At 39.4% G+C, this 26,165-nt stretch overlaps 1 protein-coding gene and 1 non-coding gene across 3 annotated transcripts; one reads left to right on the top strand and one right to left on the bottom strand.

Moving 5' to 3' along the window:
* Positions 1-704: 704 nt before the first annotated feature.
* Positions 705-776, bottom strand: trnam-cau (transfer RNA methionine (anticodon CAU)). Its single transcript has one exon. It is a non-coding gene; the product is annotated as a tRNA-Met (tRNA).
* A 6,370-nt stretch (positions 777-7,146) lies between these two features.
* Positions 7,147-22,709, top strand: slc49a3 (solute carrier family 49 member 3). 2 transcript variants are annotated; one of them, XM_057850410.1, is made up of 10 exons: positions 7,147-7,587; positions 11,204-11,362; positions 11,448-11,661; positions 13,970-14,046; positions 14,211-14,348; positions 14,438-14,554; positions 17,543-17,695; positions 17,765-17,922; positions 17,989-18,092; positions 22,023-22,707. In XM_057850410.1, the coding sequence occupies exons 1-10, from the start codon at positions 7,420-7,422 to the stop codon at positions 22,193-22,195; spliced, it is 1,461 nt and encodes a 486-aa protein (XP_057706393.1). In that variant the 5' UTR covers positions 7,147-7,419; the 3' UTR covers positions 22,196-22,707. The 2 variants fall into 2 exon arrangements, with proteins under 2 accessions (XP_057706393.1, XP_057706394.1); XM_057850411.1 differs by lacking the exon at positions 14,438-14,554 and having other exon boundaries at positions 22,023-22,709.
* The last annotated feature ends 3,456 nt before the right edge of the window (positions 22,710-26,165 follow it).

Raw genomic sequence — 26,165 nt, 5'->3', positions numbered from 1 at the left:
GCCTTTCGTAGACCAAAAAAAAGTACCCCGACTCATGTCACACACGGCTGCGGGGTTGATTGTTTTCACCGATCGGCCAGCCCCCGGCGGTGAGCAAGTTTCAGCTCGTCGTTCCCCTGCTGCGGGCAGGAGTGCTCGTTGCTAAACTTAAACTTGAATACATCCATTTAGCTTGTTTTTCTCATATAATACTTGTATCATAGAATATTGTAGGTTGATTTCCTGACCATGGATGTCCCCGAACGATCGCTTCAAGTTCCAGGTCCTCCCAGTTGAAATGAAGTGGACGTCTATTGCCGTCAATAGCACTTTTCGATATCAATATCCCTCTTTTACTATCTACCACAACAAATACTGCGCTGAAGCTTTTTCAAGCACACCCGGGATTTACAGCTCCAGTACTTCCCTATGTAATCATTGAGTACGCATAAGGGTCTGCCGTTCACCACAATGAAATCAGACGCCCAGGCCTCTTAACGCCGCAGTGTTAGTAACACACAACAAGATTAGTTGAATTGAAAATCAGCCAGTGAATTGTTCATGAGCATCCTTTGTTGACAGCGCAGTACTAGCTCTGCCGAATGTAAGATAATACAAAGCATCAATTATGGAACACAGTCGGACAGTCACTCGAACAGAATTGCGTGGTCTTTAAAATGCAAAATGATGTTGAACGCGTGTGCACTAAAATGTTTGATTAAATGTAGCAGAGGATGGTTTCGATCCATCGACCTCTGGGTTATGGGCCCAGCACGCTTCCGCTGCGCCACTCTGCTGTGCTCGTTATGTGTGACAACGGCAATTATATTACAATGAGTAACTCCTGTTCGTGACAGTGTAGTTATAAACATGAACGAAAGTCTCTCACGAAAGTGCTAAACGGATTTATAGTAGTTTACATCTATTTAGCAGCAGAGGGCGCTATAATGCCATACCACGCACACTTCACGCTCATCTCCACGCATGCGCACTAAACAATTAAACGTGCCTGCCCCTTTGCCCCTACATGCCCAAAGTGCTCCTTTTGACTGGGCTTTTTTTTGTGCGTATTCGTGTGCTGTCCGACTGTGCAGGCACGCCACCGAGTACTTTACTTGAACATCGAAAACACCTTTAAAAATATATATATAAAAATATTTTTTAAAGCCGTCTGTGTGCTGCTAAAACGGCGCATAATCCCCTCACACCCCCTGCACACCGTTCCTGAGTGACCAGGCTGTGTGGTGAGGAGTCTGAGGACCTCTTGTAGTTGAAAACAAATGGTGTTACCCTATTAACTCTTTAACACCTAAGCCTATTTTGGCCGAATTTGCATGCATTTGATGTTGCCTTGTAATTTCAAAGAAAAAATTGTTTACACTGGGCAAATTGGGTCCCTTTTTTCAGGACACCTTGAACTTCAGGTCTAAACTGTTGTTTTCTTCACTGACCAATTATAATCCACATTTTGGACCCAAAAAGACAAAAAAAATCCCAAAATCTTTTTTCAAAATTTGTAATGTTGACGTCCCATTGACAACCGAACATGCTCGACCAACCGTTTTGAAGCTTGATAATATTTATTCAACTTGTTAGGATAAACATTCAATAGAAAAAATTAAGATTGAATAGTTTTATGTTTGACAATTCAACACAAACAGCAGGTATGGTCATAGGCGTTTTTGGCCTTTACACATACTATGGTCAAAACAGGCTATATAGTGTGCAAAATAGTGAGAAAAAAAATTATATATATCATCTAACACAAAAAGGGTTTGGAAGATATCTCTGTGAAGTTAGGTGTTTTACCCATCACCTTATCAAAAGTATATAAGTACATGCAATCAAGCTTCTCGCACACACATCTACATAAAAATTGAAATGATTATAGTGAAGAAAAAGTATATATAACATTGAAAAAAAGTATTTTAAAAAATATTGACAAGTAGTTCAATTTCTTGGATTTTTCAGGCATGCGACCCAATATATATATATATATATATTTTTTTTTTTTGAGCACTCAATAAAGCTTCTTCTTGAACAGGTCACGGAGCTGCGTCACACACAACGTCACACAGCCTACTCTCTCGCCGTTTGCGCTCTATTGTCACTTCTACTCGCCGAGACGCCGATTCATCAGAGTAAAACAACGACAAATACGACTCATCTTCTTCCTTGAGTTAATGAAATAATGCATTAGCTTGTGCTAAACGTAGTTTTAGATTCATTCTGCACGTTTCAAAGTCGCTTGCTCAAACCAACCGGTGTTGTGCATTTTTCGGCCCGACCCCGGCCGCTGCTTGCTTCGCATGCCTCCCTTTCAATAGTTGGCGCCTCGCTCGGAAATTTATTAAAAATGATCACATTCGGTTCATCCTTCCTGACCTAACAACGACTCTTGGGATAAGTAGTCTTTTGTGCTGCTTTCGCTTTTGAAAAAGGACAAGAAATGATGACAATATGGAGATGGATACATGGTCCATGCAGCGTTTTAATGCATATTTATGAGTGCAATAAAACTATAAAACTCAAATGACATTATCTCCCGTTTTTCTTGGCCGATTGACTTCAAATAAAAACTGGTGTGGACATCAACTTCCGCACTTTCAAACGAGACCAACCAGCAGCACGTGGGTGATGTAATTACAGCGTGACGAAGCTTCAAAGACGATATGCGTAAACGCGTCGCTGCCGACACGTTCGGTGTTAAAGGCTTAAACCGTGTTCGAGCAAATACTGTAGTGAACATTCTTACACCAGGTTTATTGTGGGGATTTAAAAAAAAATAACAATAAGTATCGTATTGGCCCGAATATAAGACGACCCTGATTATAAGACGACCCCCTCTTTTTCAAGACTCAAGTTTGAAAAAAGACTTTTTGAACACCAAATTAATTTTTATACAGAAAATAATTACAGTACATCTGAAACTAATGATCAGAACAATATATTTGAGAGAAAAAGCATGTTATTTTGCCTCATTCAAATCTTAATATCTGAACATTTAAATATGTAAACTAAAGTGCAATCACATTCGTAAATGAATGGCTTCTGGTTTTTGAAATGTAAATAAACCAATCTATTGTGATAAAACAAAATTGCAATAACTACAATCACCATCAAAGTGAAGTCTAACTGTAACTGTAGTCTTGAAACAAAGCTGAATAAGGAAAAACATTGCAATAAAATAATGCAAACTGGTTAAACTTGAGAGTAGCTGAGATCTGTCATGACAGAACATCGCTTCAATGATATCTGGCGCTATCTAGCGTCGTGAATGGGTATAACGTCTAGACTGCGAATATAAGACGACCCATACTTTTTCAGTCTTATTTCAATGCAAAAAACACCGTCTTATATTCGGGCCAATACGGCAATTTTCTCTTATATAGTTTTCTAAATGGTGTTATACTTGTATAGCGCTTTTCCACCTTAAGGCGCTCAAAGTGCTTTACACTACATTGTCATCTACCTAGTTGTGACGCAGCACCAGGAGCTATGTGGGGTTCAATATCCTGCTCAAGGATACTGAGGAGAGTTCATCAGGGCACAGAATCGAACCCACAAACTCTGCATTCGGGGATGACTACCACTGAGCCACGTCATTCTACTTTAATAATGAAGTACAACCCCCCACCACCCCAAGCCCATTCCGATCGGTGTGTCTCTACTCTCTAAAGGCAACCATATTTGTTTGTCCTCTTCAAAACGTCATCTAGAAAGGTACACATCTTTTAAGTTCTCTAATACTGAAATAATAGTTTTGAAAAAACTTTGCTGATGGTGGCTCAGCGAACATCTAATTTGGTTTGTTCTCAGATGTACAACAAGTTGAGTAAGGACGTTTTGATATAGTTTGAAGGAAGAAAAGACACGAAGACTGAGTCACAGCCAGAAATTGTTGATAACACTGTTGATTTCTATTCACTGTTCCCCCCTCCAACTAAAGTATGTCACAGTCACAGCCAATTATACTGTAAAGCTGGTTAAACTGCAAGTTATGTTGTTGTAAGGCGTATTAATTTTTTGCTCATGTGCCCCTTTTGATCTATGAGCACCTGCCCATCCATCGGTCTCCGCACGGCCCTGCTGTAGAGGCTTTAAAATGGCAATTTTACAGCCGCTCCCTGTAATAATAATTTAATAGTAGTCATTTCCGACCCCAGTTCTCGAGGAATCCATATTCTGTAGTAGAGATGTGTCACTCTAATTCATTTCACTTTCCAAGTGTTGTTCGAGCTACTTTCACTTCACTTAAAATGAAAGAGAGGCGTGGAAGAGACGTCATTGAAATAAACAACGTTTTTTTTTTTTTTTGGGGGGGGGGGGGGGGTTAAAAGTAGGTAGAAGAATGAAATGAATGCATCGCTGCAGATTATAATTCCATATCCAGCCAATCTATTTCTATCCATTTATTTGTGATCACAGTCTCAGTGATGTTCGATTGCAGTTTGTTCATTTGTTTCGCTTTCATTCTCAATAGTTCAGTGTTTGTCTTTCAATCAGCAGAATTATCCGCGGAGTTGGAGTAGACTGCCACAATAATGGCTCATTTTGGTGTGTTGGTAGAGTGGATTTCACTAGTTTCCATCCAAATAGGATAGGACCTTAAATTAAAGCAACTCTTGGTAACTTTTCAGTTTTGGTCAATTTTAGTGACGCTGCTGGACAAACGTGGTAGTGTTTTGCCTTAAGGAAGACCACGAGGACCAGCGCACACCCGCGCAGTGTCGCAAAATCGTCAATCAATCAAAAATCAATCTCCCGGCCGTCTCAGATGGATTAAACCAGGGGTCCCCATCTGCCGGGCCGCGGACCGGTACCGGTCCGTGGCACATTTACTACCAGGCCGCACAGAAATAATAATTTAATAATGACCGCATTCTGGCCGAATTAACCCTGTGCCCCTGCTTAACACACCAATATCTCTGTCTACTCTAGATATAATACTACGGGATAGATTACAATGTCGTCATAGAAGTCCATTGATTGGACTGCTAGCAGTACATCTTGTTTGTGTATATAATATATCTATGTGCGCTTGTCCTCGATAATAACGTATTACTAGGCCGCGGGCGCAGCACATTTGTTCCCGGAAATAATTAGCCCTCACACGAGCGAAGATAACTGGAAAACAGACGTCTTTGGAGATATTTTTACGGCGAAAAGGGCACCTGACGAGCCTACAACCTCGAAGACCCATGAACTGCGAAGGAGTGGATTCGTGACCCGTTTGTGAATAAACAGAATGATTCGAGCATGTCTGTGCAACAGGAAGCTCAACTTGTAGAGATAGTAAATGACGACGACCTTATTAAACGTACATTTGAGACAACAACTCTACCGAGGTTCTGGATTAAAGTCATTCTGGAATATTCTGACATCACAACAAGAGCATTGAAAAGCTTGCTACAATTTCTTAATTGTATTAATTGTAATTAATTCTATTTAACTTAATTAATGTTTAACGACAAGGTGAAGTCGTTAATGGTGAGCGCGGTGTGCAGTTGTTGTGTGCAGCTTACATGACAGGATGAATCGGAGGAGAACTTTTCAACAAGTCCTTCCATGATCAAACGTAAGTTAATATTCCTTTCTTTCAGGAAAGTTTGCAGTGTTTACTTTGTAATCGCAGCATTTGCGCATTTTGCGGCTATGTTTAACGTTACGCGCATGCGCAGAACCGCATCGTTGCAATTTTTGATGGGTTGCAAAATTTGTCAGAACACCGGTCCGTGAAAAAAAGACCCAAATAACACTGGTCCGTGGTGCAAAAAAGGTTGGGGACCCCTGGATTATACAACATTTCTGTTTCCAGCGGCTGTGTGAAGGATGAATAGTAATAAGGTAACCAATCCAGTTGTGGCTAATCAATAGCCATGCCAGCTGGTGAAAGACAGCCCATTGTTTATTTTGTATATCCTGGTAGCTTCCCTTTTTGCCCCTCCCCAGACAAAACTTTTTCTCCTTTGTTGCTCTGCCATCTTTGTAAAATTTGCACAAAAGCGTTCACATCGATTTCCGTCTTTATAATGAATAGGGAAGGAGGAAGTGATGTATGCTGTATAGCAGATAGCACATTTGTATTTTTTTTTTGTGTGTGGCAGGGTTCCTGCCACCCTCCTCAAAGTTAATTAGTGCCGCTGAAAGCGATACAGACAGCCTCAAAATATAAAAGAGGTAAGATCTTATCACAAATGTTATGAAAATATTTTATAAAGGTTGAAAAGTTACCTAGTATTGCTTTAACATGTATTTTGATGCATCATAAAAGATTTGTCTGAATTTTTGGGGCTTGGAACGGATTAGGGCATTTACATTGAAAACGCGTCTTTACTTACAGAATTTTCAAGTTAAGAAATTACTTCCAGAACCAATTAATCTCGTAAATTGAGGTACCGCTGTATTGTTGTCTTTTTACAAGGTTACTTATTTTTACAAAAAAAAAATCGTTACTTACCCTGAGATGGGTTAATGTTCAAACAGAATAAAGTTACAGTGGTTTAGAATTTTAAAAAATCAATCGATAAAAAGTAGGGCTGTCAAAATTATCGCGTTAACGGGCGGTGATTCATTTTTTAAATTAATCACGTAAAAATATTTGACGCAATTAACGCAGATGCCCCGCTCAAACAGATTAAAATGACAGCACAGTGCATTGAGTGCATTGTTACTTGTGTTTTTTGGAGTTTTGTCGCCCTCTTCTGGCGCTTGGGTGCGACTGATTTTATGGGCTTAAGCACCCATGAGCATTGTGTAATTACCGACATCAGCAATGGTGAGCTACTAGTTTATTTTTTGATTAAAAAATTTACCAATTTTAATAAAATGAAAACATTAAGAGGGGTTTTAATATGGAATATGAATTTAAATATAAAATAATATAGTATAAAATATAAATAATATAAAATTTCTATAACTACTACTAACAAGTACAGTACTTATGTACCGTATGTTGAATGTATATATCCGTCTTATCTTTCCATTCCAACAATAATTTACAGAAAAATATGACATATTTTATAAATGGTTTGAATTGCGATTAATTAATTTTTAAGCTGTAATTAACTCGATTAAAAATTTTAATCATTTGACAGCCCTAATAAAAAGTAAAAGACTTGAGTTTGCGTAAATCTCGCCAGATGTTGGTGCTTCCTGAACACAGCCGAGTGGCGCATCCTCCTCTGGAAATAGAAGATCTTCGGAACAGTCGATACATTAGATCGAACAAGAATTTCTTTTAATGTCGATTATCTTGTTTTTCTCGTCTTCACCGCGGGTTTAAAGTTGCTGGTTAGCTTGACAAAACAATCTAATGCCTGTGAACTTTGTCCTTCACGCGTGACGTGTCTTCTTTTTAAACATTGGGGAAATAATGAAAGTTGGAGCCCAGCACCATGTCGCGTCTGAGTTAGCTTTTTAGCCGGTGTTCTGTCAACGATGGAGAACGGCGAAGTCGAGCAAAATGACGTCTCCAACGACTCGTCACCGCTGGTGGCGGATTCTTCTCCGAACGAGGAACTCAAGAAGCTGCTTCAATTTAAAGTGTACAAGAGGAGATGGCTGGTCCTCCTGGTACTGTGCCTGCTGAACTGCTCCAATGCCACGGTGAGCGAGCTATCAGCCACTGCTCAGATTAGATAATAATGTCTTGCAAAATACACTCGTTTCCGAGTTAAATGCTAAACTTTATCGAATAATTATACTGATAAATTTCGCTAAGAACGTGTTTCAAGTCAAGTCAGTTATCTTTTAAATAAAGTTATTTTAAAATTACAAAGTCTTACGACGCTGAGCATTTTTATTATTATTTTTTTTTAATTAAATAATGAATTGCAGTTGGTTCGCATTTGCCATTTAACGGACGGTGATTAAAATATTAATATTTCTAAGCACATTACTGTATTGGTACTTCCTCTTTTGTGATCACATGACCGCCCGTCTCGTGATGGAACCTACGGAACCGGTTTTCGTATGTGACGGTGCCGTTCAGAAAGTTTGACTATATTGTTTCAATTAACAAGAAAAAAAAATGAGTAAAACAAGACGCACCAGTTTTTTTTTTTTTTTTTTTTGCGCAGCAAATTTTACCAAAAACTATTCATTTTCATTGGCCCCATTCATTCCCAATGTAAAAAAAAAAAAAAAAAAAAAAAAAAGGTATCAAGAGGAAGTGACCCGGAAAAGCGCCAAATTCAACAATGATCCAAAATGTACAGGAAGTGAAACCCAAGATGTGGAGTCACACAAAAAAACAGAAAAAAGGCTGAAATTACCTTCAAAATAAAATTTTTAAAAAAGTAACCCAAAATTAACTCATTGCCCATTACGGATCGATAGTCTTCAAAATCATTTAAACTGGAAGGACTTGCAAAACATCGTGAAAATTGTGGAAAATAAAAATTAAAGCCCCCCCCCCCCCCCAAAAAAAAAAAGTAAAAAAAAAAACAAACATGAAAAACGCAGAAAAAAAAGACTGAAAACAGAGGGGGGGAAATTGCAAACTGCAAAAAACAAACAAAAAAAGCAAAACTGACTAAATCAAAAAACTGCAAAAAACACGAATACCACACAAACCTGGGAAAAAAACATGAAAAGCATAAAAAATAGGCGGAAAATCCTACACAACAACCAACAACAAAAAACAGTGCAAACCCGACCTGATCTTTGTTAAAATCACACAGATGTAAAAACAGTGTCTGCTTTAACTAAAACCATCCATTTATAGGTTTTCATATTTTAATGAGGCTAGCATGCAAACAATGACAGAAGGGGGGGAAATAAAGTATGTGAACCCTCTGCCTAAGGAGACTTAAGAAGCAATTGAAACCATTTTTACCAAACAATTTAAGTCAGGTGTGTTCCTAATCACTGATGAGTGGTTTAAAACTGCCCTGCCCACTATAAAACACACACCTGGTAAGAATTGTCTTCATGAGAAGCATTGTCTGATGTGCATCATGGCTCGGTCAAAAGAGCTGTCTGAAGACCTGCCATCAAGGATTGTTGATTTGTATAAAGCTGGGAAAGGATACAAAGCCATCTCTAAAAGTCTGGATGTTCATCAATCGACAGTCAGAGAAGTTGTCTGCAAATGGAGAGAGTTTGGCAATGTTGCTTCTCTCCCAAGGAGTGGCCGTCCACCAAAGATGATGCCAAGAGTTCAGCGCAGAATACTCAGAGAGGTTAAAAAAAAAGAAGCCTGGAGTGTCTGCTAAAGACTTACAGAAATCACTGGCACAGTCCAATATCTCTGTACACATCAACTATATGTAAAACTATGGCCAAGAATGGTGTCCATAGGAGGACTCCACGGAGGAAGCCACTGCTGTCTAAAAAAATTGTTACCTGTTTAATGTTCACAAAAAGACACTTGGACACTCCACAGAAGTTTTGGCAAAATATTTTGTGGACTGATGAAACCAAAGTTGAATTGTTTGGGAGTAACACACAACGTTATGCGTGGAGGAAAAATGGAACAGCTCACCAACATCAACACGTTATCCCCACCGTGAAGCATGGTGGAGGGAGCATCATGATTTGGGGCTGTTTTGCTACCTCAGGGTCTGGACAATTCACAATCATTAATGGAAGAATGAATTCAAAAGTTTATCAGGATGTTTTGTAGAAAAACCTGAGGCTGTCTGTCAGACAGTTGAAGCTTAAAAGAGGATGGATGCTGCAACAAGACAATGATCCAAAACACAGAAGTAACTCAACTTCAGAATGGTTTCAGAAGAACAAAATACATATTCTGGAGTGGCCAAGTCAAAATCCAGACTTGAACCCCATTGAGATGCTGTGGCATGACCTAAAGACAGCGATTCATACCAGACATTCCTGGAATCTGACTGAACTGCAGCAGTTTTGTAGACAGACTGATCTGCAGCTACAAGAAGCGTCTGGTTGAAGTTATTACTGCCTAAGGGGGAGGCCACAAAATATTAAATGTGATGGTTCACTTACTTATTTTTCCCCCCTTCTGTCATTTTTTGCATACAATCTTCATCGAAATATGAAAACCTGTAAATGTTTCGATGGTTTTAGTTAAAGCAGACAGTTTTATCATCTGTGTGATTTTAACAAAGATCAGATCACATTTGATGGCGATTTTATGCAGAAGTTTGAGACATTCTAAAAGGTTCAGATACCTTTTTATGAGAGAGAGATGTCCCGATCGATCGGGTCCGATCACGTCATTTTCAAAGTATAGGAATCGGCAAAAAAATATCGGACACGCCTTTTTTTTAAAGTATATGTATATTCTTTAATTAAATCGTTTTCTAATTGTATTTAACGTTACAGACATAATATGTTACACTCATCTAGAGTCTTTAGTTTTGGCTTAAGGTAGGGTTATCAAATTTATCCCGTTAACGGTGGTAAGTAATTTTTAAAAAAATTTATCACGTTAAAATATTTAACGCAATTGACGCATGCGCTGCATGACCCACTCACGCATTGTCGTGTTCAATCTGTAATGGTGCCGTTTTACCTATATATAGAGCTAAAATGCAGCGTGAAATGAGTGGAGTGAATTTTGGCAGCCTTTGGAGTCTTTTTTTTTTAATTGTCTAAAGCCTTACAATCCCTCTCCCAGCGATTAGAAATATCGTGGGGAAGCAATGTGGGGAAGAAAAGTAGTAATTGATCTTTTTCTTAACACCCTATGTTATTTCTGAACGCAGAGAAGAGATATCAATTGGTACCACTACGCGCAGTCATGGTTGCACTTCCCATCATGCATTTAGGCAGAACAGTTAAATGGCTATAGTATCATTTACTGAAAGCTCAACAAATACACTAGATGGAAATATTTAGTCACAATATATAAAGTCACATTTATCCTTTAAGAATTACAAGTCTTTCTATCCGTAGATCCCTCGAACAGAAAAAATGTTAATAATGTAAATTCCATCTTGAGGATTTATTGTCATAATAAACAAATACAGTACTTATGTACTGTATGTTGAATGTGTATATTCGTCTGAGTTTTATTCATTTTTTTCTTAATGCATTACCAAAATGTATATGATCGGGAAAAATTATCGGGAATGATTGGAATTGAATCGGGAGCAAAAAAAAAAAAAGCAATCGGATCGGGGAATATCGGGATCGGCAGATACTCAAACTAAAACGATCGGGAGCAAAAAAACATGATCGGAACAACCTTAGTTTTTATGCCACTGTATCGTCATCCATCTTTTGAATTTATGTTTCCCAGCTATGGCTAACCTTTGCACCAGTGGCGGACCAATCTGCCGAGTACCTGAAGGTCACCTTGGCCAACATTAACTGGTTGTCGGTGGTCTACATGGTGGTGTCAATTCCGCTCAGCGTCGGCACAACCTGGATGCTGGACACTGTCGGCCTGCGCGCCACGGTAATGTTTGATTAGTCTCCCGTAAATCACGATACACAACCTAATTTCTTGAAACTTCCCTGAAAATCGTTTTGTTTGTACTCAGATCGTCCTGGGCGCGTGGCTGAACATGCTCGGTGCCGTCATGCGCATCTGCGGAGGTCCGCCCGATGACTTCAAGATCCCTTACGAGTTGGTGATGGCGGGCCAAACGCTGGCGGCGCTAGCGCAGCCGCTCATCATTTTTACGCCCACCAAGATGGCGGCGCTGTGGTTCCCAGACCACCAGCGGGCCACAGCTAACATGATGGGCTCCATGGGTGAGCTTTTTACCCTCCCGATAGGCTCACGATAAAAACGATGTTCGTAAAATTGCAATTAGGAGTGGGAACCTCTTGGTATCTCACGATACGATTTGCGATGCAAAGCTCGCGATAACGATGATCTGACGGTATGGCGATGCATTGGTCAGGAAATCATTCTGGGATATCCTAAAAACAACTAATAAACAGAAAAAACAAGATTCTGCTGTGAATTGGAGAGAGTTTATCACTAGTAGACGTCCAATCCGTTTGAAGTGGGAGGGTGGCATTCGTTCATTCGTGGCCATCCCATTAGAAAATGGAAGACCTACAAGACCACTCATAATCTCCCTTGATCTGGGGCTCCATGCAAGATCTCACCCCGTGGCATCAAAATGATAACAAGAACGGTGAGCAAAAATCCCAGAACCACATGGGGGAACCTAGTGAATTACCTACAGAGAACTGGGACCACAGTAAAAAAGGCTACTATCAGTAACACAATGTGCCGCCAGGGACTCAAATCCTGCACTGCCAGTGTCCCCCTGCTTAAGAAAGTACATGTCCAGGTCCGTCTGCGGTTCGCTAGAGAGCTTTTGGATGATCCAGAAGAGGACTGGGAGAATGTGTTACGATCAGATGAAACCAAAACTTTTTAGTAGAAACACAGGTTCTCGTGTTTGGAGGAGAAAGAATACTGAATTGCATCCGAAGAACACCATACCCACTGTGAAGCATGGGGGTGGAAACATCATGCTTTGGGGCTGTTTTTCTGCAAAGGGACCAGGACGACTGCACTGTGTAAAGGAAAGAACAAATGGGGCCATGTATCGAGACATTTTGAGTGAAAATCTCCTTCCATCAGCAAGGGCATTGAAGATGAGACGTGTCCGGGTCTTTCAGCATGACAATGATCCCAAACACACAGCCAGGGCAACAAAGGAGTGGCTTCGTAAGAAGCATTTCAAGGTCCTGGAGTGGCCTAGCCAGTCTCCAGATCTCATCCCCATAGAAAATCTGTGGAGGGAGTTGAAAGTAAGTGTTGCCCAACGACAGCCTCACATCACTGCTCTAGAGGAGATCTGTATGGAGGAAGGGGCCAAAATACCAGCAACAGTGTTCGAAAAGCTTGTGAAGAGTTACAGAAAACGTTTGGCCTCCGTTATTGCCAACAAAGGGTACATAACAAAGTATTGAGATGAACTTTTGGTATTGACCAAAGACTTATTTTCCACCATGATTTGCAAATAAATTCTTTAAAAATCAAATGATTTTTTTTTTTTTCCCCACATTCTGTCTTTCATGGTTGAGGTTTACCCATGTTGACAATTACAGGCCTCTCTAATATTTTCAAGTGGGAGAACTTGCACAATTAGTGGTTGACTAAATACTTAATTGCCCCACTGTATATCGTGATACTTTGTATTTTGGATCATCCAAAAGCTCTCTAGCGAACCGCAGACGGACCTGGACGTGTACTTTCTTCAGCAGGGGGACATGTCTGGCAGTGCAGGATTTGAGTCCTTGGCGGCGCATTGTGTTACTGATAGTAGCCTTTGTTACTGTGGTCCCAGCTCTCTGTAGGTCATTCACTAGGTCCCCCCCGTTTGGTTCTGGGATTTTTGCTCACCGTTCTTGTTATCATTTTGACGCCACGGGGTGAGATCTTGCATGAAGCCCCAGGTAGAGGGAGATTATCAGTGGTCTTGTATGTCTTCCATTTTCTAATAATTGCTCCCACAGTTGATTTCTTTACACCAAGCGTTTTACCTAATGCAGATTAAGTCTTCCCAGCCTGGTGCAGGTCTACAATTTTGTCTCTGGTGTCCTTCAACAGCTCTTTGGTCTTGGCCATAGTGGAGTTTGGAGTGTGACTGACTGAGATTGTGGACAGGTGTCTTTTATACCAATAATGAGTTAAAACAGGTGCCATTAATACAGGTAATGAGTGGAGCCTCATTAGATCTCGTTAGAAGTTAGACCTCTTTGACAACCAGAAATCTTGTTTGTAGGTGACCAAATACTTATTTTCCCCTCTAATTTGGAAATAAATTCTTTAAAAATCAAACAATGTGATTTTCTGTCCCCCCCCCCCCCCCCCCCCCCACATTCTGTCTCTCATGGTTGAAGTTTACCCATGTTGACTATTACAGGCCTCTCTAATCTTTTCATGTAGGAGAACTTGCACAATTGTTGGTTGACTAAGTACTTAGTTGCCCCACTGTATCACCATTTCGATATTTTGTCACACCCCTAATTGCAATACAACGATTATGTTTACTTGACTTGAACGGCGCACTTGATTCTTTGGTATTTACCTCTGCAGCCAACCCGCTGGGACTTCTGGTGGCGAACGTGGTGTCTCCCGCTATTGCAGACAAGGCCAGTCAAATCCCTAGACTTGTGAGTTGATTACACACACACACACACACACACACACACACACACACACACACACACACACACACACACACACACACACACACACACACACACACACACACACACACACACATATATAAAACACACAACAACACTTGACAGAGCTTCCACCTGGCTTCCTGCAGTTGTTGGCTTACGCCGTTCCGGCTTGCTTTATCTGTTTCCTGGCGACGGTGGGCATACGTAGCAGCGCCCCACCGACGCCGCCGTCTGCCAGCGCTGAATTCTCGACCTCCGAACCCTTCATGAAGGGCGTCAAACTGGTAAGGAGGTGCCACTCTGCGCTTTTGTTACCGTCCAAGACAGTTTAGTGTCACGTTAAGCTGAATTTGGCGGGTTTTGTGTCGCACAGCTACTGAAGAACCGAGCCTATGTTTTGCTGCTGCTGTGCCTCGGCTCTGGCATAGGAGTTTTTACGTGCTTCGCCACGCTGCTGGACCAGATCCTATGCGTACAGGGATACACAAATGTGAGCCCGCTCATTCAAAATGTCCTGGTGGCGTCTTTGGACGTTGAACGATCACCCATCAGATGTGGGAGGAAGGCCGTTTAGAGAAACAACCGTACTTTGGCATCAGCTAAAAAATGCTCAATGAAAAAGAAAGGGGTATGATGTCAGAGGAACAAAGAACAAACATTATGCGTGACTAGCTAATTAGCTAACATTCTAAATAACTACACTGTATTAGTGCTGCAACAATTAATCGATTAACTCGAGTAATTTGATTAGAAAAAAAGATGATAATTTTGCTTCTTTGAGTATTCGTTTAATCGTTTAATTAAAGTGGTGTCGTAATGGTTGGTTTTGAAAGTGTTTGCATTTAGTTTGATTGATTTGGGTGGATACACTGCCATCTACTGGTGACAGTAAATATGACATAATTCATTTCACATCGCTGAATCCAGCTGCTCCCTGGTTAGACCAACATAAGCTTTTTTTGTTTAAGCTAATTAGTGCTGCAACGATTAATCGATTAAAAAAAAATATTAGATTTAAATTTTTTTGCTTCAAGTATTCATTTAAAGTGGCGTTGTAATGGTTTATTTTGAAAGTTTACATTTAGTTTTATTGATTAGGGTGGATTCACTGCTCTCTGGTCTGCCTCATTTCACATGGCTGAATCCAACTGCTCCTTGTTATGACCAACGTAAGCTAATTTTTTTTGGGGCTAATGTTTGTATGCATTCATAATTTAGTTTTCAGGTATATTTCGCCGTTTTTTTTTTTTTTTTTTTTGTGGGAATATGAGTCTGGACCATTTGTTGAGAGCATTGTAAAAAAAAAAACAAAAAAAAAAAAACGAATTGTAGCGTACCGTAGCATTTAAGCTAGCGGACTTTTGCTATGTAGGTTAGCCAATTATTCTTTTTTTGTACATAGATCGTCATTTATTTATTTTTTTATACCGTTTGAGGCTCAGCTCAGGTTTATGTTCCTTATCCGATTACTCAATAATTCGAACTAACTAGTTCATCGATTAATCGACTACTAAAATAGTCGATAGCTGCAGCCCTAGAGCTAATGTTTTTTTAATGCATTCATATTTTATGGATATATTTAGCCGTTTTTTGTTTGTGTGGAAATATGTGTTTGAGCCATTTGTTAAGAGCATTGTAAAAAAAAAAAAAAAAAAGTTAGCATTTTATAGCATTTAAGCTAGCGGACTTCCGTTATGTAAGTTAGCTAATTATTCTTTTGTCGTACTTACAGTAGATCCTCTTTTTTTTTTTTATACCGTGTGAGGCTCAGCTCAGGTATTTTAATTATGTTTTTCATCCGATTACTCGATTATTCGAACTACTTCATCGATTTTTCGACTACTAAAATAATTTGCTGCAAACAATATGTCCATGCCATTAATTTGAACCCATTTTTATCATTTTGCCATTCAATTGTACCAAAGCAGAGCTGCAACTAACGATTTATAATTGTATAAATGTCACTTTTTTCAATTACCTTCACAGTTTAACAAAGTTGTTTTCGGCATGTTGTAAGTAACAATGTAGACAAAATCCAATTACAAAGCACACTCGTATGACAATTTACAGTTTGAATGTGAGTTTGTGTTGAGACTAAACTATTATATGAATGGGTTTATGTGTGTGGTTTCTTTATAAAAAGAAATTTACTTTCAACTTTACGATCTAACAATAACTCAAACACCAATATGCTTCTTCAAAACAATACAAACGGACAATTAAAGAAACTAATTGGCATAATTGCTAACCAGCTTAGTGCTCTGTGCTTAGTAGTAATCAACAAACAATGCAACTGGTTTCATTTACTCACCTCTGACGGAGGCACACTGGATCTAACTAGGGCTGCAGCTATCCATTATTTTAGTAGTCGATTAATCGATGAACTAGTTAGTTCAAATAATCGAGTAATTGGATAAAGAGCATAAAAAAATTAAAAAACCTGCGCGGAGCCTCAAACGGTATAAAAAAAAAAAATATGAGCATCTAAGTAGAACAAAAGAACAATTGGCTAACTTACATAGCAAAAGTTCGCTAGTCTAGATGCTATAAAATGCTAACTTTTTTTTCTCTCTCAATGCTCTTAACAGATTGCTCAAAATAATGCTATAAAAACTTACATCGCATTTTATAGCATTTAAGCTAGCTAACTTGCCAATTTTTTTTTTTTTTTTTTTTACAATGCTCTTAAATGGTTCAAACATATACTGTATTCCCACAAAAAATGGCTAAATATACCTATAAACCTAATTACGAATGCATAAAAAAAATTAGCTCAAACAAAAAATAGCTTATGCTGGTCTTAAGAAGGAGTAGCTGCATTCAGCCATGTGAAATGAGTTATGTCATATTCACTGCCGCCACTAGAGAGCAGTGTATCCACCCATATCAAAAGGTAAATGCAAACACTTTCAAGACAAACCATTACAACGCCACTACTTAGGCGAATAGTCGAAGTAGTTAAATTTAATTCGAATTTGTTTTTTTTAAATTGAATTACTCGATTAATCGTTGCAGCACTAGATCTAATAACACTAAATACAATCTAACTCTGGACAGTTTGTATTATTACTAGTATTAATTCGCAACCCAACCTGAGTGTAGCAGTGAAGTCTCTCTCTCTTGCTCTAATCACTGGCATGCACGCGCGCAACCTCACATTACAAACAAGGTACCAAACAGGACTGCTCATAGTTGCCGGGAAAAACTGATTATCAAATTTGTTGGCAACTAATTTATTAATCGATTTTAACCAATTTAATTGACTAGTTGTTGCAGCCTCATTAAGAAGCTAGTTTAGATAGTAAGGTGTCTGAAAATTGCCAAAAATGGGTTGTTTTCCAGAGTAAAACCAGATTTTTTTTAATGTGCTACTTTGACTTCAAATATGCAATTTTTAAGATCATTCAGAAATCTCAACTAAGCTTGTATGCTTTTGTGAACGTCAAAAACAATTCAGAGGAAATCACTTTACCTTCAGGACTTCGCTGGCCTATGCGGCGCCCTCTTCATCGTCTTCGGCATTGTGGGCGCCGCTCTCCTGGGGCTCTACGTGGACAAAACCAAACGCTTCATTGAGGCCATCAAGATCAACATGTCCCTTTCCGCCTTGGCGGGCATCGCTTTCTCCGTGGTAAGTGCTCCACTCTCTTATTTAAGATGAGGTCAGACACTTCTAACGCCGAATTGGAATGCTCCTCAGCTGTGCCTGATGCAGCGGCAGAACGTCGCCGTGGCTATCGTGTGTTCGCTCTTCGGCTTCTTCGGGTATTCTATTTACCCGGTGGCCATGGAGCTTTCCGTTGAATGTTCCTATCCGGTGGGAGAAGCTTCCACGGCAGGGCTCATCTTCATCTCCGGGTACAGAATTAAGTCACACATTTTTCGCACATTTTTTCTTCTGCTGAGGTTCTTTCGTCTTTGCAGACAAATTTTCTCAATCTGCTACACCGTCCTACTCCAGTCTGTGGCCACGCCCCTCGCCGAATCGCCACGCTCGACGTGCGGAGTTGCACCTCAGAGCTGGAAAGGTAACGTATCGGAGACATTTTGGCAGGCATTTTCGGGGCCACTTCCTTGTTAACTCATCTTCTGCCATTGACAAAGATAGACGTCCAATCCATTTTGACTGGGAGGGGTTTCAAATTATGAGACAGTGATACTTCTTGACAGTATAATACATCGATTCTTTAGACTATGACAAGAAATTCTATGACGATTTGATTTGAGAGCCTTCGATCGATTTTAGGGCTGCAGCCATCGATTATTTCAGTAGTCGATTAATTGATGAACTAGTTCGAATAATCGAGTAATCCGATAAACATAAAAAAATTAAAATACCTGGTATTAAAAAAAAAAAGGGATCTATGTATAACAAACAAACAATCGGCTAACTTACATAGTGTTGGGTCTAAAACACCTTCAATTTAGCTGTTGACCCAGAGCGAGGTGACAAAAGGCAGGACACAAGGAGGCAGGAGTCAGAGAGTAGACTTTTACCAAACTGCAGTTTTGGGGAGAGTCGGAGAGCGCAACGTGCCAAATCGGAATCTCACCGAGGTCTCTCTCCGGACTCCCCGTGCTGCTGACTTTTATTGAGGCCTTGTTGCTGGGCGGAATATAGTTACAACACTGTTGTCCGACATGGCAGTCTCAATCGGGCAAAGTTCCTTATTCTAGTCATTGATTTAACAGTCACACTCTTGATTAAATTAACAGTCACACTCTTGAGCGAGCAAGATAACTTTGCTTTGAACACACATTTGCACTCGAAGTAGCTTGGTGGAAAAGTACTGAGACGTTGTGTGATGAATCAACATACAGTGGGGAGAACAAGTATTTGATACACTGCCAATGGGAAAATCCATTGGCAGTGTATCAAATACTTGTTCTCCCCACTGTATGTGTGTGTATGTATTTATCAGCAGAATGTGAGCAATTGCCGGTAATAAAAATGTAAGCACATGATTATGGGCTAAAACTGTATTCTTCATAACAGCTTGGGAGAGCGAGTATAATAGCTGTGGGAGAGCAAACTTGTATAACCCGCAGAGTATAATGGTCATACAATCAAGCATATCTTACACATAGCAAAAGCAAAATTATATAAAATGTTTGTTTTTTTAAACAATGCTCTTAACAAATGGTCCAGGCACATATTCCCAGAAAAATTGGCTAAATATACCTTTGACCTAAATTTCGAATAAATAAACATTAACTCCAACAAAAACCTAGCTTATGTTGGTCTTAACAGGGAGCAGCTGGATTTGGCCAAGTAAAGTGAGGCAGACTAGAGGGCAGTGTATCCACCCAATTCGATAAAACTAATTGCAAACACTTTCAAAAACAAACCATTACAACACCACTTTAATTAAAAAGAATACTCGAAGCGGCAAAATTTAATTTGAATTCTTTTTTCTAATCGAATACTCAAGTTAATCGATTAATCATTGCAGCACTAATCGATTTAATACAAAATGATGCATTTAACGCAACCAGTTCCATATACAGGCTCACCCCGGGTTACGACGTACTCGACTTACGTGATTAAACTTTACGACGCCGGAATCTCGTCATTTGACGTGTTCGTTCCTCACTAAACGTGAAGTGGTTCAGCTTTACAGACATCAAAGAAGGCAATTGTGCTTTTTGAAGCTTTTTACTTCCTTCACTTTTGACAACTTGTTAATCTGTAACACACATATGTACACTTATGTTCAAAACGACTGGTGTTCAAATGTCCATCTAGTCTGATCAATATGTAAATTTAGTCGATTAGCTTAATTTGCCTAACAAAAGTCCGCTAGCTTAAATGCTAACGTATTTACAGTTCTCATTTTAAACCGCTCACACGTAACTCCACAAACTATAGCTGTAAACTTAATTACAAATGTATACACAAACATATATTAGCTGAAAAAACTTACAGCCTTATGTTGGCCAAACCAGAGCGCAGCTGTCCTTTTGTCCATGTCAGACGAGTCTGCTCCTCAGTCATAAAGAGACAGTCCAGCCAGACCCAACGCTGCCACCAGAGGGCAGTGTATCCCCCATCATGAAACAAAATACAATACTTTTGGAGTTTTGGATGGTTATTTTTAGTGATGCACGACAAAGCATTCTTCAACCGATACCGACAACCAACAATTTCCTTTTCCTTCCAGCCAATAACCGATAATTCTATTAAAAGATATACATTTCAAATTATACACAAGTGCAAATGTTGCTGCGCAAAAATATAGTTAATTGCTACTTTTTCCACACCAAACGTGAACAAGTAGTAAGTTCCAACATTGATTGCGCACATTTGGAGGCTAAATCAAGCATACAATTATCAAATTGCATTATCAGTTAGATTTTTTCTTTTTCGGGATTTGCGTGACGTCATAATAATAATTATCGGTAACCCATACTATTGTGCAGCTTAGGTTATTGTGGGGTTCTTAAAGGGTTAATTCCGAAATTCGGATCACGTCGCCAGCATAGGAACGGAACTTATTGGTAAATCGGGGACTAGCTGTATTAATGTTGCCCGCACGTATTTTGCAATGGACAATACAAAAAAAAAATCTAACTTGCTCCAAATTTGCCTTTTTGGGGGGGATTAGAAATACATTCACACACCTAGGAGAAAAAAAACCCTCTTGAAGAGGCACCTAAACACATATCATAAGGCTCCCCTGATGCAGGTTTGAGGTCGTGATTTTTTTCCCCTTGTAGGAGGACCCTGTCAAGTAAAATTGGGCATTTTCTGTTCCCAACAAAGGGCACCTGGCCTAATGGGTATTTATATTTTAATGCAGTTGTGTTCAGGCTGAGATACCTCACATACATGCCACATATGAAAAAGATTGAACCTTGGATCAGGGAGTTTTATTAGTCATTTACTGAATTTGGCGTTTTGCCAGAAAAATGGTTGACTTTGGCACCCCGTCCAGGCACATGAATGGAAACTCACCATTTTGATAACTTTAGATCACATATGTCTCATGAAAAGTCTTACCAATTTTGGGGAGAATCCTATTAACTCCCTTGGCACCAAGGTCTCAAATGTGCACCCGATAAAAATTTCACATCCAATCCAAAACACCAGATTTCCCGTTGGGTTTGGAATATGGGTGCTAGAAACTTTAATGTCTTGTTGTGTCACATAGCTTAACCCTTTCGCCATTGACGGCAATAGACGTCCAATCCATTTTAACTGGCGATCAAACGAGTTAAAATAAATCGGACACCGATTGCTGTCAATAAGTATTTTCAATATCAATTTCCCTCTTTTACTAACTACCACAACACATACTAATGATAACTTTTGACTAGGTTAGTGCTGCAACAATTGATTGATTAACTCGAGTAATTTGATTTGAAAAAAGATTCGAATTTTGCTGCTTTGAGTATTCGTTGAGTTAAAATGGCGTTGCAATTGTTGTTTTGAAAGTGTTTACATTTAGTTTTAATGATTTGGGTGGATACACGGTCCTCTTGTGGCAACAGTGAATACGACAACTCATTTCACATGGCTGAATCAAGCTGCTCCCTGTTAAGACCTACGTAAGCTAAGTTTTTGTTTAAGCTTGTTTTTTTTTTAATGCATTCGTAATTTAGTTTATAGGTATATATAGCTGTTTTTTGGGAAATATGTGTTTGCACCATTTGTTAAGAGCATTGTTTAAAAAAACAAAAACAAAAAAAACTAGCATTTAAACTAGCCAATTGTTCTTAAATCAGTTATTTTTTTGTGATACCGTTTGAGGCTCAGATCAGGTATTTTAATTTTTTATGTTCCTTATCCGATTACTCGATTATTTGAACTAACTAGTTCATCGATTAATCAACTACTAAAATAAACGTTAGCTGCAGCCCTAGATGAGATGTCCACTGTACTGTCAACTGTTAAAGGTCAAACATCTCAAAGCTGTAAAAGTTGATTTTTTTCTATTTGGAATTGTTTTGTCTTTCAGTATCCATGATGGTGCTAGCAGCACTAACTACCTTCTTCACAGCACTCTTCGTCATCGTCTTTCACACGCGCTACAAGCGGCTAGAAGCTGAAAAGGACGTCACCTGTAGGCGCAAGCGGGACTACGGATCATGCGCTCCTGCAGGTCCTGACCCGGCCAGCATAAACGCATGATCCTCAACAACTACTAAGCAATTTTAATTTAAAAAAATCTTTTTAGTAACCACTTCATGTTTTGATACAAATCACTGACAGTATTGCAGTGAACAACATGTACTGTGAATTTCCCTTTTTAAAAAATGTAAACAATATCTTTGTACATAAATGGTGTTTTTCAAGCATTTGAAATCAGGTGTTGTGTTCAGTTGACTATTTAAAAAAATTAGAGGTCAGGTAATACAGGCTATAAAAAAATAGCAGTTATAAAGCAAATTCATCTACTAGAGCTATAAAACTTCTGTTAGTGTTTTGTCCTACAAATAATTTCCTACCAAACATGTATCGATATGGTGACTATATTGCCATACTTTGAATCCCAGTAAGTTAATAATATGCTCCTACCAAGAATCAATACAGTGGTCCCGCTTCTTTTTTTTTGCAGTTAATGGGGACCAGAACCCACTGCGAAAAGTGAAAAACCGCAAAGTAGGATTTATTCACAGTACCTGAGTGATGCATGGGAATTGGCTGCCATTGACAGCGCTGTCCAATTCCTTTTGACTGGGAGGGTTCATTCGCTCCCAGTCAAAAGGAACTGGACGTCTAGCGTCGTCAAAGGCACTGAAACAAAGCTAGTCCTCCTTCCCATTTAAAATAAATTGGACGACTATTATTGTCAATGGCACGCAATCTGTTAAAGACATGTTTGCAAGAATGATGAAATACTATAGTGTTGCTGTGCCGTTATCTTGAACCTTGTACTGCAAATTGTATCTGAAGGTACCCATAGGTTCCCACAAGAGGTCGACTGATATAGGATTTTCAAAGGCCCAATGCCAAAACCCATTTTAAAAAAAATCTGCCATTTTTTTAAAGCACTTTCTTATTTGTAACACTGGCCACCGGGTGGTGCAATATCACACTTAACAAAGCATCACTCAAACAGTGAACGTACAGTAAGTTGTCCTATTATATCGACTGATATTATATACTGTACTGAACTTGATTTTAAAAAATTAAATATAAAAATCACCCAAACACAGAACATAACAGTTAGCCTCTTATATTGGCTACATGTCCGCTAATGACCGATCTTGGAAAACAGTCTGCATATCGGCCCAATATATCGGTAGACTTTTATACACTGCTGACCAAAAGTATTCGCACCCCTGCAATTCTGTCATATAATGCTCAATTTCTCCCAGAAAATGATTGCAATTACAAATGCTTTGGTAGTAATTAGGGCTGTCAAAATTATTGCGTTAATTAATTTTTTAAAATTAATCACGTTAAAATATTTGACGCAATTAACGCACAAATGCCCCGCTCAGATTAAAATGACAGCACAGTGAAATGTATGCTTGTGTTTTTCGGAGTTTTGGCGCCCTCTGCTGGCGCTTGGGTGCAACTGATTTTATAGGCTTTAGCACCCATGAGCATTGTGTAAGTAATTATTGACATCAACAATGGTGGGCTACTAGTTTATTTTTTGATTGAAAATTTTACAAATTTTATTAAAACGAAAACAAGAAGAGGGGTTTTAATATAAAATTTCTATAACTTGTACTAACATTTATCTTTTAAGAACTACAAGTCTTTCTATCCATGGATAGCTTTAACAGAATGTTAATCATGGTAATGCCATCTTGTTGATTTATTGTTATAATCAAGAAATACAGTGCTTATGTACCATATGTTGAATGTATATATCCATCTTGTGTCTTATCTTTCCATTACAACAACAATTTACAGAAAAATATGGAATATTTTATAGATGGTTTGAATTGTGATTAATTGCGATTAATTACGATTATTTAATTTTTAAGCTGTAATTAACTCGATTAAAAATGTTAATCGTTTTACACCCCTAGTAGTAATATATTCATTATGACCAAAAGAAAAATCATGATCATTTTACACAAAACTCAAAAAATGGGCTGGACAAAAGTATTGGCACCCTTAGCCTAATACTAGGTAGCACAACCTTCAGACCAAATAACTGCGAACAACCGCTTCTGGTATCCATCAAGGAGTTTTCTTACAATGCTTTGCTGGAATTTTAGACCGTTCTTCTTTGGCCAACTGCTTCAGGTCTCTGAGTTTTGAAGGGTGCCTTCTCCAAATTGCCATTTTCAGATCTTTTTGAAGTGTGTTTTGGGTCATTGTCCTGCTGGAAGACCCATGACCTCTGAAGGAGACCCAGCTTTCTCACACTGGGCCCTACATTATGCTGCAAAATTTGTTGCTGGTCTTCAGACTTCATAATGCCATGCACACAGTCAAGCAGTCCAGTGCCAGAGGCAGTAAAGCAACCCCAAAACATCAGGGAATCTCCGCCATATTTGACTGTGGGGACCAGGGGTCGCGTTAACCGAATATTTTCCGTCGTTGACCGTTTTTTTAAAACGGTGATGTAAAAAACTGAAGTCCAGCCGTCATTTTGACAGGTTGCAATTCACACCCCAGACCACAGGGTGGCGAGTGAGCATATTAATTAGCTATTGTCTCTCTTGATGCATGACGTCGTTGGCCTTACTCGGAAAAATGTCAAGGCAACTGAGTGTTTGCCTGGCACGGCCGGACTATTCTCCCTGTATTTTTCAAACACTGAGAGAAAAGTCTGGGACACAGCCTCTCGAGTAGGTACAAAATCAATCGACAAATCAGATTTGTTTATTTGCGTGACGTGTTCTTCATGAACAACGTCACTCTTGCGCGCCGAAAGTCGTCTCTACAACAACACGGATGGCGAACGGGAAAGCCGAGAATATGTTCCAATCCGCGGTAAATTCAGTTTTAAATGAGCTAAAACACATCGACACGAGTCATTGACAACAGTCTGTCTCGCGCTAACCATGTTGAATAAACTCCGTTCTCCTCGTATGTTTACTTCCGCGCGCAAGTCCCTCGTCCTGCCCTCGTCGCTTTGCTAACGGCACGTCTGCCCGTCGCTGATTGGTGCACTCCGCTGTCTGTTTGCCTCTTGTTAAACTTGTTCGGACAGAAAATTAAAAATGAATGAAAACTAAATACTATTGAATATGTCAGTATTATCATTTTTAAAATGTGACGGGTAAAAATAGATTATGACCGGATTTTTAGGACACTGTCAGTCAAAATGACAGACAACGAAAAAGTCTAGCGCAACCTCTGGTGGGGACCGTGTCCTTTTCTTTGAAGGCCTCGTTTTTTTTTCATGTCAACTCTGTGTCACGGTTGTCCAAACCGGTCCTCCGGCTGTGGGTCCTGGATTTTGTTCCTACCAATTTAGCACAGACAGTTTAACCAATTAAGTTTCTGCAAAAGCAAGCAGCACCTGACTGCAATCAACTGATTACACTTGTAAGACACCAGATTGGTGAAAAGGTGTCGTCTTGTTGGAAAGAAATCCAGCACCCACTGCGGAATAGTTTACCAAAAAGCTCTACTTTTGTCTCATCTGACCAGAGAACATTCTTCCAAAACGTTTTTGGCTTTCTCAGGTAAGTTTTGGCAAACTCCAGCCTGGCTTTTTAGTGTCTCTGGGTCAAAAGTGGGGTCTTCCTGGGTATCCTACCATAGAGTTCGTTTTCATTCAGCCGCAGACAGATAGTACGGGTTGACACTGTTGTACCCTCGGACTGCAGGACAGCTTGAACTTGGATGTTAGTGGAGGTTCTTTATCCACCATCCGCACAATCTTTCGTTGAAATCTCTCATCATTTTTTCTTTTCCGTCCACATTTGGGAGGTTAGCCACAGTGTCATGGGCATTACACTCACTGATGCGCAAGGTAGACTTGTTTCTCAAGTCGTCGGACAGTTCTTTGGTCTTCTTTCTTTTCTCCATGCTCAATGTGGAACACGCAAGGACACAGGATAGAGGTTGAGTCGACTTTAATCCATTTTAACTGGCTGCAAGAGTGATTTAGTTATTGCCACCACTTGTTATGTACCACAGGTAAGTAACAAGTGCTGTTTATTAAACAAATCAGAGAAGTATCAAA

Source organism: Corythoichthys intestinalis, chromosome 11 (genome assembly GCF_030265065.1).
Source record: "Corythoichthys intestinalis isolate RoL2023-P3 chromosome 11, ASM3026506v1, whole genome shotgun sequence".
Lineage (NCBI taxonomy): Eukaryota > Metazoa > Chordata > Actinopteri > Syngnathiformes > Syngnathidae > Corythoichthys > Corythoichthys intestinalis.
Note: the sequence above shows the minus strand (reverse complement) of the source record. Positions and strands in the feature narration are given on the sequence as shown.